General features: G+C 46.6%; 1 protein-coding gene across 1 annotated transcript in view; it reads right to left on the minus strand.

The window, feature by feature from the left end:
* Positions 1 to 19,621, minus strand: part of USP32 (ubiquitin specific peptidase 32) — a 119,682-nt gene extending 100,061 nt beyond the window's left edge. The window contains 1 exon segment of the mRNA XM_033172171.1: positions 19,446 to 19,621. Within this exon segment, the coding sequence (XP_033028062.1) occupies positions 19,446 to 19,503 (58 nt within the window). The 5' untranslated portion in view covers positions 19,504 to 19,621.
* Positions 19,622 to 20,220: the final 599 nt, after the last annotated feature.

Consider the following 20,220-nt stretch of genomic DNA (forward strand, 5'->3'; position numbering starts at 1 on the left):
TGGAGAACTTGAATCCCAAGCCAGGAAAAGCAATTCCGTGAATGAACATTAATTCTACCTGCTGAACAGCAACAAGCCTCTATTACAACAGAGTTAATCTGAAAGGATAAACCCACAAGAATGAACAATTGCTTTGCCATTTTTTAAGCTTTGCTTCTGTGGCTGAATTCCCATTCAGGAAATTTCTCTGAATGTCTACAGATATATTCAAGTACTGCAAGGTGGGGGGGGGGGGGTCAGGGAGAGGGAGAGGGGGAGGGGGAGAGAGAGAGAGCGCAAGTGCAACCACCCAGCAGCAATTAACAACACACACTCATGTTTTGTTCACAAGATTGCTGAGGAGTCAAATGCAGCCGCACTGTCATTTGCATTGTTTACAGGTGCTCCACCCTAATTTGGAATGCATAAGAATTTGTGAAGGGAGGGGGAGTTCAGGCATGTCCTTGGAAAACTTGTTGTGAAGCTTTTTCAAGCAAACAAGGGGTGCAGTGACAAGAGAAAATTGGATTCCCCCCATCGGTTATTTTAACCACATGCAGCTTTCAGTCCAGTCCTCCAATCTCCCTGCACTATAGCTCTAGCTAGAGGAAGAAAAACTGGATTTCATCCTCCTATCTTGAGTGGGATTAACAGGAAGCAAGAGGAAAGCCACACACCAGTAGGCTACATTCCAGCCAGGCAAAAGCCAGAGGTTTCTATGCACTCACCCACCCCTCTCCACCTGCCGTACAGGCAAGCAATAGGTGTGATCGGTGTTCAAGAAAACATTCCAACCAGGCAAAAGTGCTCAAGGCAGTGGCGTAGGAAGGGCGGTGTGGTGGGTGCAGGCCACCCCGGGTGTCATCACTGAGGGGGATGACAAAATGGTAAAAATATGTGTTTTTAAAATAAATAATAAAATTTGGGCTCACTTTTTTTGAAAAAAATAACTCCTGCACCCACCGCAACCCCCTTCCTACGCCACTGGTAGCTGAGGCAGGGGGCACTGGGCGTCACATTGCGAGGCCTGCAGCGTGCTTGAGCCACGCGACTCTCCTGAGGGGGAGGCGGCAGGCGGACTGCCTGCAAGCTCTGTGTTGTTTGGGCTTGCGTCTGCCCACCGCCGTGGAGAGGCTCCACGCAGCACGCCCTGCCTTGGCTCACCCTGCCCCTATGGGCACCTTGCTCCGCCCCTGGCTGCAGTACGCGCACACTGCACTGTACCAGGCACCTGAGGGGCTAGCTATGCCGCTGACTCAAGGACATGGAACAGGGGTAGTGAGGGCAGGTAGCCTAGGAAGAGACCTGAGAGTCATATGCAGTGCCCGATTGCTACAGGGTTGTCCTCAGAGGCAAAAGAGCAAGTGTACTGCACCCCTTTCTTTTCTTGGGGGCAATCATGTGCTAGCAAACACACTCGGCTCACTTCCCCAATCCTTACACCAGATCCACACCCCTTTGGCATGAGGTCCATGAGAGCAGCGGGGGGATTAAATCAGATTCGGTGCTGGACTCTGTATGTCCTACAAGCCCATGGGCCGATCAGAGTCCCCCTGGGCTTGAGGTAAGCCAGGGGAAGAAGGAGCACACATATTTGCCTTCTCGGGGGGAAAATACCTCAACCTCCTACAGCCCCCCCCCCAATTGCTGCAGTCTCTGCTTTCATCCCTCTCTAGCTGTGCTGCCAGGACAAGTCTCCCAACACACGTGAAATGGCTGACTTTTGCAAACAGAAGGTGCTACAAAAATATCCCACAAAGTTAACATATTGCTGTTCAAAGCACTTCGCACCTCAGCAATTCTTGCGACTACCCTGTCAAGCAGATCACTTTAATTACCCCTCATATTTGCAAAACAACAAATAATGGAGATTTCAGACCTGGGAGCTGATCTGATACGCTCCCTTGTAGATTAGGATACACAAGCACCCTGATATATAGTTGCAGAAATGTACTCAATAGTTACATTACAATTGTGGAGCTCTTCCCCTACAAAGCCCAAGCTTGACTTCTTTCTAAAGGAGTTTGATAAAAGGATTAGACAAATCCCTGGAGGATAAGCTATCAGTGGCTACCAGGCAGGATAGCTGTTCTACCTCCACTGTGGGGGGCAGCATGCCTCTGAATACCAGTTGCTGAAAACAGCAGGTGGGGAGAGTGTTGTTGCACTCAGATCCTGCTTGAGGGCTTTGCAGAAAAGGCATCTTTGCCCTGATCCAGCAGGGCTACTCTTTATGCTTTTAATATGCAATACTCAAGTGTCCAGAATTTGGTAGGTATTGTGTGTGGGACCGAATTTCTACATTATGCTTTTACTGTGTACACCTTGTTTGGTTAAGTAAAGCTATTTGGAAGAGGACAGAAACTGAACTGGGCGTTTTAGGTCTCACAATACTTTTTGGGGGCGGGTACACAAAATGGAGTTAGTTAAAAGTGAAACACTACTAGGCTTCTTATCTTGGGCTGGGATTGGATATTGGTAGCACTGTGCACACTACACTGGCCTTGTCAGACTCCGGGGCACAATTCAAGATGGCAGTGCCTGCTTTAAAAGCCCTGCACAGTTTGGGACTGGGGCACCTGTAGGATCTTCCTAGCTCCACTTCAGCCTGCCTGCCTGTTACAATCATCTCCGCAGACCCTTTCCAGGAAAGTTTGCTTGACGCTTACTTCTAAATGGGTTTTGGTTGGTGCCAGAAATACACCCTCCCAGGTCTTCTGATGGTTTTATTCACAACCAAATTGGTTTTACGCTGCTTTTATATGCTATCACCACCACCATCATCACTGTTATTATATTATATAGTTAGTTATATCCTGCCGTTTGGGGACTTCAAGGAGGTTTACAGATAAAAAGGAAAACTGCTAAAAACATAGAAAAATCTGTCATTAAAATTCAATTAAACATTTATAGAATTTAAGCTATATACACTTATAACAATAACTGCAATAACCAATTACCAGTACAAATGCAGTAACCCATTTTTACTGGATGCATGGGTTTCTTTTATTATTATTATTCTGTACTGCCACCATGAAAACGAAACCCAAGTAGATAAGACAGGCAAGGTCTATAGTATACCAAGGGTCAGGCTGCTCAAAGCCTTGGCATCTTAACTGATCTGCACAAGAACGTCCTGTAACATATTAGAAACATTTCAAACTAAAACAGTTGTAAAAACAAACAAACAACGGTCTTGCGTTTCTACACCATGTGAACAGCCTGTCACCTTTGTCTTGTCCAAAGATCCTCAAGGCAATGATGCAGGAAGTCTTTATAAACTTTAGTTCTCTCAACTTTCAGGTGACAGATGACTACAATGGTTGGTGTGGGAGGGAATACTAGTAAACATTTTAGGGATCTCTTCAAATATATTCTCTAGGCTGTATTATGAATTTGTGAAAGGGGGAAAACTGGAGAGCAGCTGCTCTCCTCTCTGTGTGACCCCAGCAGCCCAAAGACTCAGAAGAAGAAAATCTGCAGTGAGCACCCAAAACATTCCCCTTTCAGCTCACTTCCCTCTCAAACCCCCTCAAGTAAGCAAAGGAAGTTAAGCTGCCCAGCACAGCTTGTCTCTTGAAAAAAAGGGAAGAAGAACAAAGAGAACACTCTTTTGACACAGCAGGCTAAAGATGGGGAAGGAACCAAGGAAAACAAATGGATGAGGAATGGCAGGAGAGGAGGCATGTACAAAAAAGGACCTGAATGTGGTGCCTGCGAGGGAAAGAAAAATGGATGTGATGGGGGCAGCGGGGCTGCAAAGTTACTCCCTGGAGCAATAAGGAGTTTCAGATGCTGCCTATTTGATGGAGGGTGAGTATCTGTTTGCAAAGAACATCATCAAGTATTGCGATTTAGCTGTGCTCAGCCAGTCTCAGATCTAGACCCCAAACAGAGCTTAGACTGGAGATGAAATGGGGTGAGGTGTAGCGGAAAAGCCATACATCCCTGAGATCTGCATATCTGCAAAAACATGAACGTACATCACCCACAGGTGAGATGGAATGTCACCTCCTAAGATTAGAGTGGCAGCAAGAAAAAGCAGGGCCTTTTCTTCAGCAGCCTCAAAGCTCTGGAACAAGCTTTCAATTCATGCTGTATGAGTTTTAGGAAGGTCTGTTAAAGCACATCTTTGTCAGGACCTTCGCAGGGATGGCACCCAGGCTTTGAAACACTTTGCCCTAGAAGATTCACTTGGCCCCTCCTTCTCTGATAGCCTTCAGACACCAGGTCAAGACATTACTTTATCAGCATGCATTTGACCTGAATAATAGGTTAAAAGACTTCTCTCTGGCAATTGCTATGCTACATTTGTCATTCTTCGTTGTTTAAGTGATATACAATTTTTTATTGTTTTATTGTATTACCTATTATTATTAGCTGCCTTCAGGGTCCCATGTGTGGGCCGAAAGCTGTGATAGAAATAATAAAGAGAACCTTTTAAAGCAAGCTTTTGAGAATTGATCTGCAGCTGTTTCAGCAGGTCTTGATTTTATTGCTACCACTAAATAAATTTGGGTTTCCAAATGGCCTCGCCCCCTTTCTCCAGAGTAACATTTGTTTGGTGTTTTAAAACATGTCATAAACCACCTCAAACAGTGTGAGATACAGGATTTTAGGGTGTCTGCATTAAAAAAAAAAGATCTGATGCACTGTTTTACTTATTTATTTTTACAGCTTTATGATGCAAGGTGCCTCTGGGCTAAATGTTTTGAACAGGTTGTGTATGTCTATTATTTGACACATTTACCATTAATTAAAATCATGATTTAAATAAGGCCAAGGGAGGGCACAAAGGCACACGATGTGGTGAATTCAGAAAGGTGGGGAATAACAGATTCAAGTCATCTTGTGCCTTTATATTGTCTTTGCTTACAAAACTTTCCCACGGATAGTCTAGATAGGTGGAGAACCTGTGGTCCTCTAGAACTATCACTGCCATCACCCCTGTCCACTGGAGACACTTCCTGGGTCTGATGGAAATGTGTTGGGAGGGCCACAGATTCCCCCATCATAGGACAGCCTTATATTGAGCCAGATTTCTGGCCCATCTAGCTCACTATTGTCTATGCTGACTGGCAGTGGCCCTCCAAGGTTTCAAACAGGGTTCCTCCCACCCAGCCCCATATGGAGATGCTGGTGATTGTACCTGGGACCTTCTGCATGCAAAGCCAATGCTCTACCACTTGGTTGATGCATGTCTTTCCTTGGTCAACACATGTGACTGGACAAACACCATTGACTGCCAACTGATAACACGCCTTAGATGACGAGGGTCAAATCCCTCCAGGAGAACATCACTTATAAGTGCCACGAATAGCAACTACAAAGACACTTCCTCGCTTCCAATGCCTAACACAATTTGTCATCCATTTGCTTCCACATGCCTGACTCTCACATAGCAAAAGTGACATAAGGAGCAAAACTCCTAATCCAAGAGTCAGCAAGCTTTTCGACTAAAATTGACATGAGTCCTCAAAGCAGAGATGTATCTCCAAGAGAGATGTCTCTTGTGACCTCCTCTGCTGTCATATTGTGCTAGCTTTAATGTTGGGGAGGGGGGTGTTCTTCTTCTTCAAAGATTTGCGTCATGCCCTATCACAGAAGCAAAGACAAGGAAGAGGTGGGCAGGGGAGCTGAGGATCCTGTGCTCCAGCACATCTTAAGTCACACAAGGACTTCGCTCTCAAACTACTTGGAAGAATCCAAGACTGTTGTAATACTGCAAACCCTCCAGGTTTTGACAGCTCCATCAAATATTTAAATCAGGAATGATTAATGCTATTGCTAGAGCACTGTTTCCACAAAACCCTGGGATTCCTTGGAAGCTTATTAGGGATTGCTCCATCAAAGGAGCAATAATGGCAGGCATGTTTCCTTGGAAGTAAGATCACTACTGATTTTCACCTGAAGTGAGCAGCCACAGGAGGACATTGAGTGTGTTCCAGATAACACTTGGTTCACAAAGCACTCTGGCCGTCTCAACAGGACTGGCCTAAGCAACACATGAACCGAGTATGCACCTTGGAACGTGCCCCAGAAACACCCACAACCTTCTGGGATTCTTTTTTAAATAAATAAATAATGCTAATGTAACAAAAGAAAAAATGGAGAAGAACCATCTGCTACCATTAACAATAATTCATCAATCCATCAAAATAATCCATCCAATTTAATTTAAACATGCGCATTAATATAAGCTATCGAAATGTTAAGTTTTTTCCAAACAAGATTGAAGATTAGAAAATGTACATTCAAAATTTGGTAACACCTTCAGACTACTGAGTAATACCAAATTGGCCTGAATATAAGCCACACCCTTTTTCCAAATTCCGCCCATGAGGAATATAAGTGCGGCTTATATTCATGACTTTACGGCTCCCACACCCCGAGAGCAGCCCAGGAGCGTGGGGCAACGGTGCACTGCTCCTAAACCTCCCCCAAGCTGCCTAAGGAAGGGGGGGAGGCTGCTGGCAAAGCGGTGCACCCCCCAAAGAGCAGCCCAGGAGTGCGGGACAATGGCATGCCGCCCGCCTGTTGCTCCCAAACCTCCCCCAAGCTGCCTAAGGAAGGGGATGAAGCTACCGGCAAAGTGGCGTGGCTCCTCCTCCCCAGGAAGCAGCGTGGGGCAATGGCACTGCTCCACTGCCTGCCTTCACCCCTCTTGGGAGCCGCAGACAGGACAGGAGCCGTTACTCCACACTCCCTCCTGGGGGAGAGCAGCGCTGCTTTGCTGGCTACCTTCCCCCTTCTTTTTGGCTGCTTGGGAGCCGCAGACAGGACAGGAGCCGTTACTCCACACTCCCTCCTGGGGGAGAGCAGCGCTGCTTTGCTGGCTACCTTCCCCCTTCTTTTTGGCTGCTTGGGAGCCGCGGACGGGATGGGTGCTGTTGCCCCACACTGCTTCCTGGGGGGGAGCCATGCCACTTTGCCGGTGACCTTCCCTCCTTCCCCCTTCTTTTCGGCAGCTTGGGAGCCACGGACGGGACAGGCACTGTTGCCCCGCGCTGCTTCATCCCAAGCCGCCAAAAAGAAGGGGGGAAGGGGAGGAGGCCACCGGCAAAGCGGCAAGGCTCCCCCCCCCCAGGAAGCATCCTGGGAGCACAGGGCAATGGTGTCTGTCCCATCTGTGGCTCTCAAGCCTCCCCCAAGTCACCGAAAAGAAAGGGGTAAGGCCTCCGGTCTTCTTTTCTTTTCCCCTCTTGAATTTTAAATGTGTGGCTTATATTCGGGTGCAGCTTATATTCGGGTCAATATGGTAGATGGTGGGTCTTTGACCATCCGTAAGTCTTGCTGCAGCCACAAGGGCTCACATGATCCACTTGCATTGTCTGCTAGTCCCCACATCACAGTAATATAATCTGGAAGTGTGTGAAAGTTCACAAATAGCAAGGATTGTTCCAAAACAAAATTAACAGGACAACTATTTCTGCCCCAAAGGGGGATATGCCCACATCACATGCCTCAATGAGGCATTAAGCACTCAGATAGATTCTGGTAATATATACAAGGTAGCATGTGCTAGAATCCAGGATATATATATTACTAGAATGAACCACAGAACCTACTAAAATCAATCTTGTGCACTCATCTTTTATGCCCTCTCAACTATCAGATCTCTGCAATGGATTAAATTTTCAAAACTGTGAATATTTAGGATTATACCAAATAGATGCCAAGGACGTCTCATTGATGAGCTGTTTTCCCCCTTAAAAAGTGCTCTGGGGCACAGGTTTATGTTCCTACAGGGAACCAGCTGGGTTTGTGGACCTCACTGCTGCCCCTTCCAAACTGAGCTTTCTTTCACAGGGATTCTCTTACTGAGATATGGATGATTAACTGCTAAGGAACATCAGGGTTCTCCAGAACAAAGTTTGGGGGGGGGGACCACAAATCCACACCGCCAAATTGTTTGCATTGTGCATACTGTACACGTAAACATTCATTCCCACCCAAATAGTTTTTAAACAGATGAGGCATTGTTCTGCACTATGCTGGGATGTTTGCTGTCACGAGGACACAGGCAAGCTAAACAGGTCACTTCCAGTTAGCCCACCAAGGTGATGCTCCAGGCATTCTTGGCCAGGCTTTGCAGCACAGTGTGGCAGCTAGAGAACAATAAGCAACAAATGAAGCAATGGAGAAAGTCCATCCAGCGCCCCCCCCCCCCGCCACCAACTACTGCTCCAGCTGTTGCCTCATAACATCTGTGCCACTCCCAGCTAGCCCATCAAAGTGAACCGTGTGTGTGTGTGTGTGTGTGTGTGTGTGTGTGTGTGTCAGATGCAGCCCTTTCTATCTCGCCCTTGGGACTTTCCCAGGGATACATCTTCTTGGACACACCCCTCTCTCTACATTGCACACACACCCTTTAGTGTTTTGTGTCAACTGGAATATGTCATTGAAATATGATAGTGCCTATTGCTTGCCTGGATGGAGGATAGAGAGGGGTGTGTGAATATGTGTAGAAACTACTCTACCATACAAAGGGTACATTTTACATTTGCTGCCCTGCCCACTTCTGCCACTAGCCCTGCTCACCATATCCATGTGCCCCACCACCACCACCACCGAAGCAAATGTGGCCATCAGGCAGAAAACACTTTCCTAAGGTTCTGTAAGGCAAGCAAGCAATGAATACCCAGAGTACAGAGTTCACCAGAGATTCAAAATTCCTTGTTAAATGATGACAGCTGAATCCCAATGAACATTGGCGCAGCAAGAAAATACAAGAAAATGCAGTAATAAGTCCGCTTATGGGAAATGCGCAACTCAGAGTTTCTGGTTGTCTGTTTTATATGGAATTTCGGAGGGAGTTTTTGTTCTTTACCACTGAAACTCTGTGACATTTTAAGTTCTGGTTTCAAAACTTCCCCCTTCTCAGGGAAAGTAAAGTTATTTCAGGAGGTTACACATATTGAGCACGCAGGACAGTGTCGGCAAAAAATACAACCACCCAAAAATTATTTAAAACATTAGAAGGAAGTTACAACCCAGTGGTACTGTTTGGAAGTATTAAGAATCCAGTCCAGCAAATGCCACACCAACATTAAACAGGGCGGGGGGGCAACTTATATACACCTTTGCCCGGCTGTAGTGACTACTGTATCACTGTCTATTTTATTATGTTTTCTTGTAAGCCACCTTGAGAACCTTATTATTTTATTTTTATTTATTATTTATTTCAGTAAATTTGTATACCGCCCTTCATCCGTAGATCTCTAGGCAGTTCACAACATAACTTTGGTTAGTACACAGGGTAAATAGTTCAAGATAAATAGTCTGAAATAAATACAGTAGTCCTATTTTCATACAAAAAGAGAGGATTTATTTGAAGGGCTAACTTGTTTATGGCAAGAGACACAGAAATAAAATAATAAAATAAGGCTACAGAAAGGAAGTTGCAGGCTTATAGCCAGTAATTTGCAAGGGGCAAATAACGACTCTTTCTGAGCAAAACATGCCTCCAAGACATCACCACTCCAGATGTGCAAAAAAGATTGCCTGTACTGGTTTGCAAACCTGCCTTAAAGGACAGAATTCCAAAGAGAATTCACCAAAAGGGAAGAACACCTTCAAAATACAATTCACTTCCAACCTGACCACATCATGATTTACAATAACCTCTGTGGGTAGTTCCCTTCACTTTCTCTTTAGGCCAGGGGTAGGCAACCTAAGGCCCGTGGGCTGGATGCAGCCCAATCGCCTTCTCAATCCGGCCCGCGGATGGTCCGGGAATCAGCGTGTTTTTACATGAGTAGAAATGTGTCCTTTTATTTAAAATGCATCTCTGGGTTATTTGTGGGGCCTGCCTGGTGTTTTTACATGAGTAGAATGTATGCTTTTATTTAAAATGCATCTCTAGGGTTATTTGTGAGGCATAGGAATTCGTTCATTGCCCACCCCCACCCCCACATATAGTCCGGCCCACCACTGGTCTGAGGGATGGTGGACCGGCCCCCTACTGAAAAAGGTTGCTGACCCCTGGGGCTTATCTTGATGGTGAATTCCTCTCTCATCAAGGATTACAAAACAGGGATATTACCCAAACGCCAGAAAATTAAGTCTCTTCTGCCAGATACCAACCAAGAACAAATGTCCAAACAAAACCAGCAACTGCCCATGGTACCCCTAGCAACAGGCAATCATTAAATGCAGTTGTTTGAAATCTGGTTCCCAGAATTTAATGCAGACAGGCTGCATTATTTAGGAATTAAGTACCTATATACTTGAGTATAAGCCTAGTTTTTCAGCACATTTTTTGTGCTGAAAAAGCTGCCCTCGGCTTATACTCGAGAGAGGCACGCGGTGGGGGTGGTGAGAAAGAAGCCCTTTCTCTCCGCTCGCGCCGCCACCCGCTCTCCCCAGTCAACCACTCCTTAAGAAGTGTACAAGAACGGCGGTTCTTTACTCTCCCCAGGCAGTTTGTTCCATTCCTGAACTGCTTGCATAAATGCAAACTTGGCAAAGGAAGAAGAGGAAGGAGCAGCCCAAAGGGCTGCTTTCGGGCTGCTCGTTCCTCCTCCTCCTCCACAGCGGCAAAGGTGAACCGGCTTATACTCGAGTCAATAAGCTTTCCCAGGTTTTTGTAGGAAAATTAGGTGCCTCGGCTTATATTCAGGTCGGCTTATACTCGGGTATATACGGTATGTAATATGGAAGACACCAAAGCAACACTATACTGTACCTCAAACATCTCTTTGGAAGGTCAAAGGGGGCACATATTTAATGTAAATCCATGATGAAAAATTAACAGGATGATTATCATAAATACAAGTAGGGATGAAAAAGCTACAGAATCATAAGAAAACGAAATCAAGAAATATATTCATGAACCTTTTAAGACCCAGACAGCCTGCTGTCATTAAGATTACTAGAATATTTTAGTCCACCAGTTAACTTGCCAGAAAGAATAGCATTTACAGTTGAGCGAATCATTGCTTGTAGAATCCAACATTAGAAGGTTCCCCACTTTCCCTAGCTATAGTTGTTTTCGCCAGAGGAGTCTTTTGTCTCATATAAATGTCATTTTAATATGAAAATAGGAGTGGGGAACATTAAAGCATCTTTTAAGCACTGCAAATACCACACAGCCATTCAACCACTGAGATAATGTTTACATTAAGATAAAGGAAGCACTTTCAAGAAGTGGACAACTTGCTTCAGCAATTACCACACCAGTAAAAATGGATCTGGTCTCTGAAAAAGGCAGAAAATCTACATATCCTAAGAGGTTTGAGAAAGACCCTGTCTAAGACCCTGGAGAGCTGCAGCCATCCACAGCAAACAACACTGAAGTAGATGGATCATCAGTCTGACCAGGAGAGGGAGGGAGGGAAGGAGGGAGAGGGAGAGAGAGAGAGAGAGAGAGAGAGAGAGAGAGAGAGAGAGAAAGCAGTTTCCAGAGCTCCTGTGGTATAAGAATTATTTCAAGCCGTTTCTTTCAGTCTCATAAAAAATATCTGCTGCCAACACAGCTTCCAAGGAAGCTCCATGCAGAGTGTGACTCTTTCTAGCAATGAAGGGCTGCTGGCCCTTTAAGGCTAGAAGAGAAAAGGGAGACAACAGGCCTATCCACCCTTCCTAACACACATCTCTTAAGAGCACATCACACAGTGGCTGCCCAAACAGGTTATCACCACAGCCAGGGCAATTTACAGCTTGGGTGACTGCCCAGCCCAGAGGCAAATTGCACTGAACTTGCCCTTTACTCTGAGGTCTGTCTTTATTTATTTTCTCTTCTTGGCCATCACATATCTTCAGCAATCACAAGAGGTGGAGAACTAACAGGATTAATGCAGAGAACTCTGGAAAGGTATGCTGTGTTGCAAATAGGCAGTGGCAGAGCAAAGCCGTGCTTTATTGGAAACTTCAAGGCTGGAACAAGAACCCCAAGGTCTTTTGTCTGGATCCAACAACTGGAAGGGTGCAACAGCTGTGAGCAAAGCAACATCAGTCCCTGAAGCCCCCTGGACTGGCTGAGCCACAGATAAACACTAGGAGCCTGTCACTACAGGCAACAACCAAATGCCACTTTGCTTGCTAGACTTCAGGGACAAGTTTCAGGCCACTGAGCTCGATGGCTCTGAGTTAGCAGGTCTAGATTTGGGTACAGTTTTTGCTGACCCAGCCTAGCCCCAACTGCTTCTTCCAGTTAACCTCCTGGGTTAACCACCTGCACCAAGCAGGTGCTTGCTCATCCCACCCCACAATGAGAAACACAAGATTCATGTCCATCTGGAATTAATGGCAAGCAGGCTTGGCAATGAACTCCAGCCTAAAGTAAAAATGGCTGTGTTTGAATACAAGACTAAACTATGGCTTAGCACTACAAAACAAGTCTGCATCCTCTCAGCTGAACCTCTCCCCTCCACACAGCCCAGGGGAAGACTTCAGAAGCTTTTTATCTTCAGTTTTAACAAACCACAGATTCCCATTTTGTCAAAACTGGGGGTTGTGGTTTAACTTTCAGAACAAGCCAAGTTCAAACTGCAGCTTATGAAGTCAGTTTATTTAAAGTACCATAGCTAGTGTTAAAAGCAGGGGTCCCCAAACTAAGGCCCAGGGGCCGGATGTGGCCCAATCGCCTTCTAAATCCGGCCCACGGACGGTCCGGGAATCAGCGTGTTTTTACATGAGTAGAATGTGTCCTTTTATTTAAAATGCATCTCTGGGTTATTTGTGGGGCCTGCCTAGTGTTTTTTACATGAGTAGAATGTGTGCTTTTATTTAAAATGCATCTCTGGGTTATTTGTGGGGCATAGGAATTCGTTCATTCCCCCCCCAAAAAAATATAGTCCAGCCCCCCACAAGGTCTGGCGGATAGTGGACCGGTCCCCTGCTGAAAAAGTTTGCTGACCCCTGGTTAAAAGTGATCCCGAGCTCAGACAAAACTGAAAGCCGTGGTTAAGAGTAAAAGCTTCTGAGTTTCTGACTGTATGGGGGGAAGAGATGGGTGAAAGGACCACGTGAGCCGAGGAGGAGTCTAGGCTTGTGCACTAAAACCTATGCAGTGAAACAACTATGCAGCACTGGAAGCATTGTGAGAAACTAACCTTTAGAAATATGAATATGCTTTAACTGTACAGGCTTTAATTGCGCATATATTAATGAACCAAGATTTCTTCCATAATAAGCCAAGACTCCAGGACAAATGTGACATTTCTAGAAGACTACAGTGAACTGCTCAGCTAATTTAATTACAGAGTCAGCAATGCACTCAATCATAGCTCTCCTCCCAACACAGAAAGCCAGTCTGCATGAGTTGAAGCCAGAGACTCACAAACACAGAATCTATCCAGTTCCTGGGCCACACGTCCAGTGGTTTGAAAATGTTAGAACCTGATCATCTTGGAAGTGGCCAGCAGTATGCTCTTTATCGATGGTTTGGAGCCATTAACGGCTTCCTGCTAGATTTCCAGAGGTGCCCATGTATTTGCTTATCCCACATCTCATTCACCTCATAGAGTTCTGGAGTACCTGAAAGCTTGCACACCACCTTGCGTTTCGCCTAATGAAGGATTTGCCCTGATGGTTAGGGTCATTTCTTAATTCTCCCTAGCCTTAAAATGGCAGATCATTCTTGTTTACTCCCACCCTCACCATGTGTCCCTGTTCCTTTGAATTAGTATGATACTAAAGCCTGCTTACGATGTGCTTATTTACCACCATTTATTTATTTTTTTACATTCTCAACAGAGTTGGTTTATATGGTAAGAAGTAGCAAGGCATTACCGGTAGTTAGCTGCCTTTGCCAGGAGTGCGAGACAAGGTGAAGATTGCAAGAGGACTCTGTATCTGAATGCACCTGTAGCAGTCATTAGTTGGGGGCCACTGCAAGCGTAGGGGAGGCTTCAATACAAATTGTGTCTACCATTTTTAATCAATGAACCTTACTGGAATCAATGAACCTTCAAGGCACATCTGAAAGCCTGCAGTGAATGGGCATTTTGTAGTTATGCAGGAAGGGAGTTCTGCAACCAAGGAAAATATGATATACATATCTGAGCAAGTCACAGCTGAATGCAGCTTATCAATTGCCATGTTTCAGAGTAAGAATGGCCCACTCAATAAAGGGAACTGCTGCCACTCACAAATTAAGTATATTAAGATAGGCTCTGAGGTGTATCAACTGCCAAATTTGGCACGCACACACAGTCAGTCTCTTTCTTTCTCTCTCTTTTTTTTTCTCTCTCTCTCTTTCACACACACACACATATATATCCCTAGTGTTTTTCATTGCCTGGACAACACGAGACTTTTTGAAAAGGCCTTTGGAGTGGCCAGCTGCCAATTAGGAACATAGGAAACTGCCAGACACCAAGTCCATCTAGCTCAGTAATGTCCAGATTAACTGGCAGTGGCTCCCCTTCATTTCTGACAGGGGACACACTCAGCTGTACCTGGAGATCCTGGAGATTTAACTAGGGACCCTCCGTATCCTTCAGCTGATGCTGCCATAATGGAGTTCTTCCTACTACTATTTCCACTGCTTTTTATTTGCTTCTGTATTATTTCTCCTTAAGTGTCTTTTTAAGTTTTCACTCACTATCCTGTGCATTCACCCTTTCTTTCCACATAAAATACATTTTCAAAAAATAAATAAAAAACACCATAAGACACCAAACTTTCACAAAGTTTTCCTGCTCAGCTGAGGATCCTCACCCACTTGCAGGCAAACGAGCAAAAGGTGATTTACGTGCATGCTCTAAAGAACCACAAAAAGTTTTACTTATGATCAGTAAGAGTGTTGTTCTCAAGTTAGGAAGCTGCAACGGGTAATCCTTCACACAGAAGCTGTCCACAAGTGTACACACAAGTTTTATTTTGGTGCAGCTTAGATTCCCCTGCCGTCTGCTACTGCCTACAGAGGGAAATGTTTTGTTTGCTGCACTGTTTTTACACACACACACACACACACACACATACTGACTAAGTAAACAGGCAAGTTGTTTAGCCAGCCCTGTACCTGCAAAAACGCAAACAAGCAGAGCTTCTTGAGAAAGACAGCATGAAAGAACACAACTTTGGTTGTAAACACTACTGTCCACAGAGAAGTGAATGCAGAGATCTGACTGACTTTGCAAACTGAAGACTTGAGATGTAACTACACTGTGCAGGGGTGTCATGCTGAACTATGGTTTACTACAGCTTCCCCAAGCAGCTCCCATTGGATTTAGTATCTGGGGGCACTAGGTTGAAGGAAGGCTGGCTTATCATGACAAGAACAAAACTAATCCTCTTCTGAGTTTATGGGCGCCGCCCTCCCCCACTCCATGCACAGTCACGAATCTGGAAGTTTTCACTTTCACTTCCAGTTTCAGTTTACTACAGTATAGCACAACTTGGTGCCTTCCAAATGTTTTACACTAAAATTCCCACCAGCGATGCTAACTGAAACTGATGGGAGCTGTAATCCGACCACATCTGGAGGGCACTAGATTGGAGAAGATTGGTGTATTGCTTTGTCTGAACCCTAAACTGTAGCTATCTTAACAATAGTTTGCTGAAACACACTAGCTTCATAAACCATGGTTTGAAATTGGCTTGTCATACAAACCACAGTTAACATTAACCACACTTGGATGCATTCAAATAACACAGCAAGCTCTGGATAATCCAAAACAGAAACAATAGAAGCAAACCCTTCTGAACTACTCCTCACAACCACACTAGAAGGGAAAAATACATGAGTCCAAGAGCAGAAGCAGCTGCGGTTTATTGTGATGGGAACAAGCCTATCATGACACCCAAATGAAATATGATTTTTTTAAATAAAATGCCAATGTTTCCATCTGAGCAGTCAATAGATCCAAATTCAACTTTGCAAATAAATTGGCATAAATTACCAACCCACAAGATGTTTCATCTATTTGCCCACAAGCCACTATGAGTGTCATTGGTGTCCTAAGAAGGAAACTACGGGGCCAAATTTTGCACCTTTTCCTGCCTGGTTGCATAGAAGCTGTTCTAGCTCCCCGCCACCACAACCCCAGGAGACTGGCTGGTTACATCATTGGCCAAATTACTGTAGTATTTTTCCCTCTGCCTCCCTCCTGCACAGTCGTCACCTCAAAACCTAAACAGGGTAACTTTGTGCAGTCTCTGTTCCCCTTTTCAAACTATCAAGAGATAAGCTTCGCAACAGAAATGCAACAAGATTTCAACATGTAAAAGCACCCATTTGAAATTTAACCCCATTCCTCCAGTGACGACTTCCTATTACAGAACATTGTGAAAACTGCAAGTCATATTTTCTGTTTGGGAAACGGACCTCTGAGAAAATTAACAACTGCTTAAAAAGCTACTTGTTACACCAACACTGCAAGTATGTTTCAAGTAAAACAGGCATGCATGTACAGTATAACCTGTGCTACGAATGGTTGTAGGGAAGCTTGAAAACAATGGAAATACCAGAAACTGACCAACGCTATATTAAACCCTGGCCTCGGACTCTTAGGGCCCTACTGCACATTAGGCAGCAGGAAATGCAACTTTGCAACTCAGCAGGAAACTCCATCCCATCATGACCTCCTGAAAAAAGTTAGCTGTGCAAATGCATATTTTGCATTTTTTCTAGATTTCTTTTTAATGTATGAAGTAGCTTTCCATGTATCCTGTCTAAAGGTGTCTAAATGAGCCTCTAGCCGAGGTATGGGGAAACTGTGGTCCTTCAGATGTTGCCGGACTAATACTCCCACTATCCCTGGTTGCTGGCTATGCTGGTTGGGGCTTATGCAAGTCCAGCAACATTTGGAGAACTGCAACTTAACACACAGCCCTGATTCGATCTCACTCAAACAGCCACCAGTGCGGTGAGAGCTGAATATTTATTCCCCAAACCTCCGTCCTTTAGTACAAGACCGAGAAAAGGCTAAGAGATGAGTTGTAGCTTATGATGACAGCTGCAGTGGGTGAGGATCCTCAACTGAGCAGTAAAGCTTTATGGAAGGCAGTGACCACCAATTAAGACATCCAGGTCTGCACCCATCTCGGCGTCACGGTAATTTTCATCACATGCTTTTGGAAAAGAGCGCAAAGATCACCAGTGTGACAGGAAAACTATTAACACAGCCGTTGTCCCCAGTCACTGCATCCCTCCAAAGCAGCACGTAGTCAGCACAACCCCAGGCACAGTGGTAAAGTAAATAGCAGGTGTGTGATATGTATGCAAGAGAGCAGGGCAGTGATAAGGAAATGATGCAGCTCCTCTCAGGTAAGGAAGCAGGATCTTCTAGAGCTGTTGGAAGGAGGGAAGATGCGACAGACTGTTATCATGGGAAACAAGTAAAAACAGTGGCCAAAAGGGCTGCAAAGGAACTGGGGAGAGGGGGCTTTTTTGCAATGCCTGCAGCAGTCTACAACCCCCCTCCTCACTTTACAACACAATTGATTTCACCAGTGAAAGTGAGAGGAAAGTGTAAAGGAGGATAAGGGGGGGGGGAACACAGGTGTTTCAGCAAATGAATAATGCAAAAGTACCAAAGGATGCAATGACCCAAAGATCCGAAGCCAGCTGCTGATTCCCCCCCTCCCCCAGGTGCACTGCCCTCCTGGTACTTCCGAGAAAGCTCAAGGCACAAGCATCATTGCTGTGTCTCAGGTCCTCCATAGCGGTGCCATGAATGCAAAGGCACTTCGTGCCACTTAGCCCTGACAGACACTGACAGCTTCACAGAGAGAGGGGGAGAGGAACACTGCTGGATCCCTCCCTTCCTGCCTTCCCTATGCGCAAAGGGCATTTGCAACCCAGGATCCTCTCTCCTCCACCATCCCCCTCCATCTAACCATTCTTCTGGACAGCTCTGAAGGATATTCCTCCCTCCCCAGGCACATTTAAGTACTCCATCTCTCCCTGGCCAATATCCCTTTGTCACTTATCTCCTCCCCCCACACATGCACTCTGAAAAATAACCAGCATCCCTCATCCCACGCCAAGCAATGCCCACATTCTGCTTAATCCTTCTACCTGTATGTCTTGCATCCCTCACATACTTACACTACCTCACCTTCCACCACCTGTTTTACAAGCCTCTTCGGCCTGTTTCCTCCTGCTCTTCCTATCGCGCCCTCAAGCCAGGATCTGTGTTTTCTAGCTCCAGTATGACCTCCCCCTTCCCATAGAACTTCAGTTATGACCGCCTGAGGTTTGCCAGCCATCAACCTTCCTGCTGCCTCAGAGCCAAAGCCTCAACGTCACAGACTTCCCTGCCAGTACCTTCAAGGCACCTTCACTACCACCTCAACCTTAGCCTCATTCCTATGTGGATGGATTAGGCCTCAGTCCCAATTCTCCAAAAGTAACACCATGGCAAGCTGAAACTTCTATCCATCCTTCGCCACAGCTTCCCAACACATGCTTTCTTCCTGATACTACTAACCCAGCCATTCATCCTGGGCCTGCAATGATTATGGTTTCCAACTCAACACTCTCACCCAACATTCTCACAGCTCCCCAACTTTGGAGCTCCCTCCCTGCAGTGATCAAGCTGTCTCCTAAATCAGAGGTTTTCAACCTTTTTGAGTCCATGGCTCCTTTAACCAACTACATTCTTTCTGTGGCACCCCTGCGGGACTCAGAAGCCCAGTTATGTCACCCCTTGCCTGCAGAGCTGACAGCCTCTCACCCTTTTTCAAACACCCTCCCTTGTGGAGTGTTCCCTCAGCCTCCTCTCCCCTCTCCTTGGGAGTCTTCCAGGCACCTGCTGCAGCCCCTGGTCTCTGAGCTGAGGTACCACTTTAGCTAATGGGGCCTCCTGCTGCTGCCGTGCTGCCACCGCACAATTTCTGTTCTCATCCTGAAGCAAAGTTCTTAACCCAAGGTACTATTTCTTTCTGGGTTAGCGGAGTCTGTAAAATGAAGCGTCTGTAACCTGAAGCGTCTGTAACCCAAGGTACCACTGCATTTGGGAGGCAGAGACATGAGAGGGCATCAGAGGAGGGAGGGAAGGAAAGAGAAACGAAGGCACATAATTATCATGCACCTTACGACCCACGCCCTCCCACACTCCCATGTCCGCCTACATCTGCATATCATTAGCGCACTCCCTGCCCACCCAATGCCCTCTCACCTCATTACCGCGCCTGCCTACATCTGCATATCGTTAACGCACCCAATACCCCTTTTCCCTGTCATGCCCACTTAAAATTGTCACACCGTTATTAGATTTACTACCATCCTTTCACGGGGAGGGTTAGAGCGACATAAAAAGAGCATTAATTAAAAAATAAAAAATAAAACCACTTGACAACAGAACCAACATGCTCCCACACGCCTCATTTACATGTCATTTACACCCCCTTGGTCAACTTTAAATGTCCCACCCACCCCCAAAAGCTCACACTCCCCTCAGAGGGAGCCCGCCATTCCCTGTCAAGCGCCCCCACCGACCCAAAACTCCCCCCGGACCTCATCAGCATACCTCCCTCTCATTATCCCAAGACGCCTCGCCCTCCCCAGCACTCACCCCTCCGCAGGGCCTCGTCGTAGGTGAGGAAGCCGATGCGGGACTCCTTGTTGCCCATCGCGTCTCCCTCAGTCCATGGCGGGCGCTGCCTCCGCCGCCCTCACCGGCCAGGGCCTCCCCCGGGGCTTCGTCCTGGCGCCGCCCAGAGACTGCCCGCTCCCTCCCTCCCCGACCCCGAGCCTCGCACAGGCTGCCGCCGCCGAAGCCGCCGCCCTCGCGCTCCCTCCGGCCTCGCGACTAGCAGCGCCGCCGACGACACCGCCGCCGCCGCCGACTCCTCAGGAGGCTGCTCGCTTCAGCCGCCGCCGCCTCCATGCCGAATCACGTGACGTCGCCAATTAACTGACTCCGCCCCCGCCAACCCCCACTCGCCGTTCAAAACATCGCCCCGCCTCCTCCCCCGCGCGTGATGACGAAGTGTGGAAAGGGGCGGGGCGCGTCCCTAGAGATCGAGCCAAACAAAAGGGAGCAAAACGGAGGAGAGGAGGAGGAGGAAAGGAGAACCTCCTGCGCAGCGCTCACTTCCGGTAGCTGTTTGAAGGGGGAGGGTGGAAAGCGATCGTAAGGTCGGGGCGGGAGGACACGAGGAGAGTCACGGAGGATCAGGCCCACCAGAAGGTTCCCCCGGGTGTAAACCCCCAATTGCATCCTCAGGCAGGGCGGGGAGGGAGCCTCAGCTGCTGCCAGTCAGTGCAGGCGACGCTGAGCTAGGCGGGCCACTGGACCTGACTCGGTACAAGGCAGCATCCAAGTTCTCACAGTGGCCGAAAGAGGT

Source organism: Lacerta agilis, chromosome 15 (assembly GCF_009819535.1).
Source record: "Lacerta agilis isolate rLacAgi1 chromosome 15, rLacAgi1.pri, whole genome shotgun sequence".
Lineage (NCBI taxonomy): Eukaryota > Metazoa > Chordata > Lepidosauria > Squamata > Lacertidae > Lacerta > Lacerta agilis.